Source organism: Motacilla alba, chromosome 9 (assembly GCF_015832195.1).
Source record: "Motacilla alba alba isolate MOTALB_02 chromosome 9, Motacilla_alba_V1.0_pri, whole genome shotgun sequence".
In the NCBI taxonomy this organism is placed as follows: domain Eukaryota; kingdom Metazoa; phylum Chordata; class Aves; order Passeriformes; family Motacillidae; genus Motacilla; species Motacilla alba.
The window spans coordinates 16,896,377-16,903,818 of record NC_052024.1 but is presented as its reverse complement, the minus strand read 5'-3'; the positions used below and the strand labels follow the sequence as shown (position 1 = coordinate 16,903,818).

General features: G+C 57.1%; 1 protein-coding gene across 1 annotated transcript; it reads right to left on the bottom strand.

Moving 5' to 3' along the window:
* Positions 1-223: 223 nt before the first annotated feature.
* Positions 224-6,778, bottom strand: ABCF3 (ATP binding cassette subfamily F member 3). Its single transcript, XM_038145440.1, has 15 exons — positions 6,620-6,778; positions 6,276-6,423; positions 6,123-6,202; positions 5,733-5,788; positions 3,953-4,050; positions 3,716-3,838; positions 3,177-3,443; positions 2,893-2,973; positions 2,315-2,374; positions 1,928-1,984; positions 1,706-1,728; positions 1,114-1,169; positions 778-978; positions 546-622; positions 224-303 (listed from the first exon to the last, which is right to left on the bottom strand). Exons 1-15 carry the CDS (start codon positions 6,690-6,692, stop codon positions 255-257), a joined length of 1,449 nt encoding a protein of 482 aa, XP_038001368.1. The 5' UTR covers positions 6,693-6,778; the 3' UTR covers positions 224-254.
* Positions 6,779-7,442: the final 664 nt, after the last annotated feature.

The window sequence follows — 7,442 nt, the reverse complement described above, 5'->3', positions numbered from 1 at the left end:
TAACCCCCCAGGTGACAAGGAGGGCTCCCTACCATGCAGAGCCTCAGGGAAGGATGGTCAGAAGAAAACAACAAAGACCTGCAGCCCTAGCCCCAAGAGGGAACCCAGCCTGAATGAGGGGACCTGTCTGGTCTCCCTGTCAGAGTAAAACTGGCTCACACGAAGGGGTGGTTTTCCCAGCTGGGACACCACCCTGGAGAAGTTCATGTCAGAAATGGAGCCAGGTGCCCTCCAAACAATGGCTCAGGGGACATTTACCTGATGATCACCTCAGATTCCTTGTCCACAGGTTTCAGCGCTGGCCTGAAAGAAGAGGAGACATATAACCAAGGTGCTCTGTGCTGTGGGTCTGCTCCCACACCAGAAGCCCAGGTAGAGTCTTTAGCTCTGTGGCACCTCATCCTAACCAAAGCCTCTGGACCAGAGACAGGCACCCAAAAAGCCCAAACCACAACTGTATCTGCCAGGTACCCTGGGAACCTCCATTTCTTCCCATGAGCACTGGCCCTTTCCCACTCCCAGAGAGGAGCAGGACAGGCACTCACAGCTTCTCCAACAGCTTGAGCTTGCTCTGGACTTGGGATGCCCGGTTGGCGTTGTAGCGAAAGCGGTCGATGAAAACCTGTGAGAGAGAAAAGCATCAGAGAGCCTCAAGTCCCCTTCAGCACCAGCCACCCTGCTCCACTGCCAAACCTACAGCAGTACAACCACTAAGGCAGAGAGAAAGGCACAAGGCCGGGAGAAGAATGCCCCAGCTCCACTGGCTTCTCCCAGTACCTGGATGTGCTCACGGTACTGCTGCTGGGCTTCATACTCTCGCTGCTGGTTCTTCAGCCTCTCCTCCTTGATCTTCATGAAGTTCTCAAAGTCCCCACGGTACATGTCCAGCCGCTGCGAGTGCAGGTGGATGATGTCCGTGGCCACCGCGTTCAGGAAGTTCCTGTCGTGGGACACCACGAGGATGGTCGACTGCCAGGTCTGCAGGAGACAGCAAGAGGGAGGCCTGAGCACCATCAAGCCAGAGCATGGGGGCTGGTCCCACCATTTAGGGAGGTGAGGACATCTCCCTCCCTCACCCTTTCTTTGTATCAAGGTTTTCTTCCACCCCCGTACCTGTAGGTAGCTCTCCAGCCACAAAATTGCCCTCACATCCAGCATGTTCGTTGGCTCTGAGGGAAGGGGAAAAGGCACTGAGGTCAGGAGGGATGGGGATGGCTGGATTGTATTTTTTTCCCATAGGAAAGGTTAGTGATCTGCATTGGGGAGGAAAGAGCCTGTGTGGAGACCTTCCCTGCCCATCTCAGGGGACTTGTGTGTGCATGGGGGCTGAGGCTCAGGCAGGGATGCTCCTCACAGCAGCATCTCACCCACATTCCCAACCCAACCTGGGCATGCTCTGCAGTGAAGGGACTTCCCCCAGCACAGACTGGCAGCCAGGGTGCATTCCAGGGACTAGCAAGGAAAAGGGAACAAAACTTGGGGCAGGATGGCATGCAGACCACCTGGATGGAGCACAGGGCAAGGCTCTGCTGAGCACAGTGAGAGCTGCTGCCCAGGCAGATTTCCCTGTGCCACTGCTGCCAGGCCAGCCCATCACACAGGGCTATTTTGAGCAGGCAGATAAAGGCCATGGCATGTTCCCAACCCCAGGAAGGGCACAGGAAGGCACAGCAGCGTCACAGGGGGACTCACAGTATCAACTTACCGTCCAGCAGAAGGAGATCTGGCCTAGGGAAAACAAGACAAGGGTATCAGAAGCAGAAGGAGCACAGGGTAAGTGCAGAGTGTCTCATCACACACACAGAGCTGCAGTGCCTCCAACACCCCCCACCTCAAGAGCCTGGGTTGAGAGGGCCCCCAGGCAGCACTCCTGAAGCACAGACAACAAGGAGGCTTAACCCCAGAGCATGAAGGCCTCGACACCAACCTGGCAAACAGGGCTCTGGCTAAGGCCAGTCTCATTCTCCAGCCTCCAGAAAACTCTCTGAGGAGAGAAGATGCAGAGAGGGGTTACTGTTCAACACAGAACCACTGTGTTTGCCTGCCTGCAGGATCCCTGCTCCCCCACGGCTCTTTTGGCTCTGCTGTTGCCCAGAGGCAACTTGTCCCTGCAGAGATTTCAGGCACAGCACAAGATCTGAAGTCCAGCAGGAAGGTGGCAGGAGACCACAGGCACCCCCAGGGCAGCAGACCACACTGGATGGGCAAGAATAAACCCTTGCTCTTCCTTACAGCCACAGCAGTGCCTGGGGGCTCAACTGGAACACCTCCCCAGCCACATCACTGCCTCAGTGCCCAAAGTTTGGAAACTTACTTGGTTGTCTGTTGTTGCATCTTTGCATTAAAGCCCAGCCCAGCAAGAATGACGGACGCCCTGGGGAAAAGGGGAGAGAACTGGAATCCAGCTACAGCATCCAATGGCAGGGCACAGTCTGAGGTCTCAGACCCACAACCACCAAGGGAACTCTGCTACATATTTTAAAGCCATTCTGGTGCAGGAAAACTTCCCTGCACACCCAAGAGAAGCACTTGGCTAGGAAATGCAGCCCATCAGGGCACAGCATCTACATGAAGTCCCAGGAGATTTGAAAAGAGTTTTATCACTTTGGCCAGGAATAGTCACACCACCACTACCATCCCAAAAATGCTCCCCAGACACCAGGAACCTAGGGAGGTCAGGCAGCAGCAGCCATTTTGCCCCATGCCATTTGGGGCAAAAAAAGTCCCTCCAGCTTCAGCAGAGCTGTGACAGAGAAGAGACAAGAAGAAAAGCAGGGAAAACCCATCCCCACATGCTGGATCCCAGGGCCACAGCATGACCCTTGCATACCCCAAACCACTGCTCAGCCCTGGCCATGCCAACACACAGCAGCACTCACAGGGCTGTCTCACCTTGCTGGTGCCTTGTCTGCCTCAATCTCCTCCAGCTTAGCATAGATCTCTGACAGCCTGGCACCTTCTGTCCCTTCTCCCCTAGGGCAGAAAAAGGAGGAGTGTGTGGGACTCACCAAGTCAGGGTTTGAGTGCTGGGGAGGCTGATCTCCCCAGGCAGGACTAAAGAGGGCAAGATACAGCTCACCCCTGCCAGAGCCTGGCTTTGGAAGGGACAGATCTCAGAATGAGACCTTGTGGTCAAGAGGCCACAGAAGGGCTGGAAATCCAGGGGATCACCTCACCTGCCAGAACTGATCTTGGCTGTCAGGTCCCTCTCCTCCCGCAGCAGGCTCTCACGAGTGGTGTCACACTCCAGCACACTCTGCAGCGCTGGTGTCTCATCCCCTGCCACCTCCTGCTCCACGTGCAGGATGCTGATGTGTGAGGGGATGCGCAGGCTCTGGCTGGCGATCATCTTCAGCAGCGTGGTCTTGCCCAGCCCGTTCCTGCCCACCAGCCCGTAGCGCCGTCCGAAGGCCAGGTTCAGGTCTGCTCCTGTCAGCAGCACGCTGAAGCAATGGAACAGGCAGGTCCCTGGTCAGACTGTCCCACGAAGAGGGGATAACTGACAGCCACCTGCCCCCAGTGTATTTCAGGCTGTGCTGTAGCCAAGCAAAAATCACAGGCCTCTCCTGCCCAAAGCCAATAGGGTCAGTGCCCACCTTGCTTCCTGATCTTTGCCACACCCTCTGTAACTTCTCAACTGCTCTCCAATGCAGTCTCAATCCCCCATGGTCCAAAATCCCAGCCAGGGTCTGTCCCACGTCCCCACTGCACTCACCGCTCACCGAAGGACACGTCAAAGTTCTCGATACGCACATCATAGGACTTGTTCTTGCCTGATGACTCCATGCGAGTCTCCTTCTTGCTGGAAGCCTGGCTGGCAGACGCCTCCTCAAGGACACTGAGGATGCCAGAACACAGACAGGGGGCTCAACAGCAAAGCTCTGGCACAGCCAGATCCCAGCCATGCTCGGCAGAGCAGGATGGGGATGTTCGAAGTGCCCTGCACACTCACACAGGGCCAGATGACTTCAGGGAATCCCGCTCCAGCCTCTTGTCCTGCTTGGCTTTCAGCCTGGCTTCCGCCTTCTCCAGTTTCTTGGCATTCACCATCTGGGACACAGAACAGAGTTTGAAGAAGAGAGAGCATCTTCAGCAAAATCCCCAAAAGCCCAGCTCTGGGAGAAAAAAGATCAATCAACCTCTCGAGCCTGGGAAAAAGGGAGGGAGGAAGGACAGGGAAACTGGGACAGAGTCAAGCGTATTTTGAGGAGGCTAATCAGGCCAGGAAGCTACCCCAGGAACGAAGTCCCAAATCAACACCTCATACACAAGTTTTGCCTCAGCAAGGCAGAGGTTTTGGCTGACCATCTCGTACAGTCAGTTTCTGTGGTTCCAGGGACCTGGATCAGCAAAGTCACTTCAACAGCAGCAACCTGCCATCCCAGTGCCTCCTCTGGTATACCCTGCACCCAGCCCTGCAGTGCACCGTGTGGTGTTTACCCTCCCAACTTGTTAAACGTTAGCCAGTTTGGAATAAACTCCTCTTGAGCAGTGGATCAGAGACAAAGAGCATTTAATTAACCCTGAAGGCAAGAAGGCGCCAAGTGTTTAAACCTGGCTTCTGGTCTTGGCCAGGCTTTCAGCCCACCCCAGCTTATTCCTGCATAGACTCAAATATTTGTGGCTGACCAAGAACACTCCTAGGTATTTCCAGGCAACTCTGCAGGCACCAGAGCACGTTAGAGACCTGCATGCCAGACTGAAGAGTGTCTTGTTGCTAGAGCTGTGACTCCACACCTACGGACAGAGTCACTCTGTAAACTATGCCCAGCTTTCTGAATCTCCTAGTAAGACATGTCCTCCAAAGCTTGACAGGCCTCCCCAGGCCTGCTCGGAATCATCTCCAATTTTTCTGAAGACCCTTTCTTGAATTGCAGGCACGAGAGCTGGAAGGTGAATCCAACTGCAACAACTCTGGTGCCAAAACCAGCCAGAGCTGCCAGATTTTGCTTAAGACTCCCGTTCAGACATGTGGGAATCGTGTTAGGTCTCAGCCTCAACACATTAACCCATGGAAAGGGAGCTCTGTGAGGGACCAGCCTGGCAACGACACTGTCCACACTGTGCAGCTCCTGCCATCCTTGCTTTGTGGATGTACACCTGCAGCTCACTCATGCTCAGACTTTGGCACATCCAACACAGACAGCAAGCCAAGGCTGTTCCTGAGCAGCTACACATTCCATCAATACAGACATCCTGATTTTCTCAGGTCATGGAGTGGAACTACTTCCAAACTTCTCTGCTCTTGATCTTATTTCCCAAACCACAACAATCTACAGCTGGCTCTAGAGCTTAAAATGTCCCTGCAGCGGCTCTCTGCTAACTTCCCACCTGTAACACCCTCCTCTCCTGCCATTACCCAGAGCTTTACCCCTCACTGAATAGTCAAGATGTCATTTAGGGACATCCTATTTTCTCAATGGAAGGCCTTGCTGTAGGAGCCAAAGGTGCTCACAAAAGTCAGAGTTCACTGATAAATTACAGCAAAATAGATCTTGTCAGATTAATAAGCCACTAACTCACCTGGAGCCTCTTCACCAGACCAAGGTCAAGAGTTTCCCAAATTACAGAGAGCTTGACACAGAGGAGCAGTACCCCCTGCAGCTATACTCCTAACCAGGCTGCTGCCTGCTTTGGCTGCTCTCCAAGGGCAACCTGGACTGGAGCAGGGCAGGGCAGGGCAGCTCCACGTGACAGCTGTTCCCACAAGGAAGGGCACAGCCCTCACTTACCGAGGTCTGGCCCCTCTTCAGCAACAGCCCCGGCAGCAGATCCGCGCTGGCGTCGCCTGCAAGGAGACGTGGGGTTGGGCTCGGCGAGCACGTGTGGCAGGGAGGCTCTGCACAACCCTGCCCTAATGACCACCCATGCCCAGACATGACTGATCCCTCTCCCGACAGGATGAGGGGACCAAAGGGCATCTCTCCACCTGCACCTTCAGCGCAGCTTACCCCGCGGGCACTGCTGCCCAGAGCTCAGGAGCAGAAGGAGAAGCAGATGTGCGCCTGCGAGGGAGAGCCTGAGGCTCCCCTCCCCAAGGTCAGGAGAGCACACCCAGCGCCCCGAGCCCTTCCGAGCTGCGGCACCCTGAGGGCAGGACGGGAGCCGAGGGCATCACTCACCGTATCCATCAGTGATCTGGGAAAGCTGGATGGGGGCATCCAGCAGCACCTGGCTGCAGCGCTGGGCTTGGCCCTCGTCCCTACGGAGAGGAGGAGGAGGGTGAGGTGCGTGAGTGGGGTGAGGAGGTGCGAGGGGACGCCGGGTACCCTTACAGCTGCAGGGTGTTGAAGAGCCGCTGGCAGATCTCCCTGATGGCGCCGTCGTCCTTGGTGTCCTGCGACACCTCCCGCAGCAGCTCGCCCACCGCCTCCTCCAGCTCGTCCACCGACTCGAAGTCCGCCCCGCTGCCGTGCAGGATCCCTGCGGACACACGGCGCCGGCGCTGCACACCCCGCCGCTGTCGCGACAGGTGGCACCCTCCCGGTCCCCCCGCCGCACCCCTCCCCGGCCGCCTGTCGCGATTCGGGCGCTGCCGCCTGTCGCCACAGCGGGGAGGTGTCGCGACACGCTGCGCAGCGGGAGGCCGAGCCACGGCGGGCAGGCGGGAGCCGCTCACCCGTCACGTAAGCGAAGAGCTCGCCGTCCAAGTCGGGGAACTCGGAGCGGAGGATGTCGGCGCAGGACGCCATGGCGGGGCGGGCCCGCCCCGCGGAGCCGCCGCCGCCGCTCCAAGCCGGAAGGGACGGCGGGCGCTGCCGGGAAGGAGGAGGACGGCCGCCATGGCGCGGGGGCCGCCGGGAGATGTAGTCCGGGCCCGACTGCGCCTGCGCATTACGGGGCCGGGCGCGGGGCTCCCGGCGCCACGTGCGGGCGCAGCGGCACCCGGGGCGAGCGGCACCGGCCCGAACCCCGCCCAGCCCGGCTTGTCCTGGCGCCCAGGAAAAGAGGTTTTGGGAGGACTTGGACTATTTTTCTTCCGTCTTTTAAAAAGTTTCTGCTTTTAAGCAATCAAGACACTGCAGGCTGGGGTTTGGGTTTGAATTTTTTCATCCACTGATGGGGAATGACCACTTGGGCATCCTCACCTGCTCACAGACCCAAGGCAGAGGGGCTGAGCCACGGGCCAGCTCCAGCTGCTCAGCAGTTACTGGCTCCCTCAGCTACCCCACACAGCACCCACCTTGGCCCCTGCCACCAAAGGCCGAGTTAAAAGGAGAAATTGGCTTTTGAGTTTTTTTCAGGTGAGCGCAAGGAAAGATGACCAAGATTCTCTTAAGCCTCGCTGGGGCACAGGAGCCTGACTTAGTGGAGTGTGTCCCAGCCCCCTGTGAGTTCAGTTCAGCCCAGCTGCAGCCTCTAGGAAAGCCCAGAGCATCCTCATTTCTCCAGGGAGCTGCAGCACTGGCTGAGCTGTAAACAAAAGCATCACTTGTCCTTTT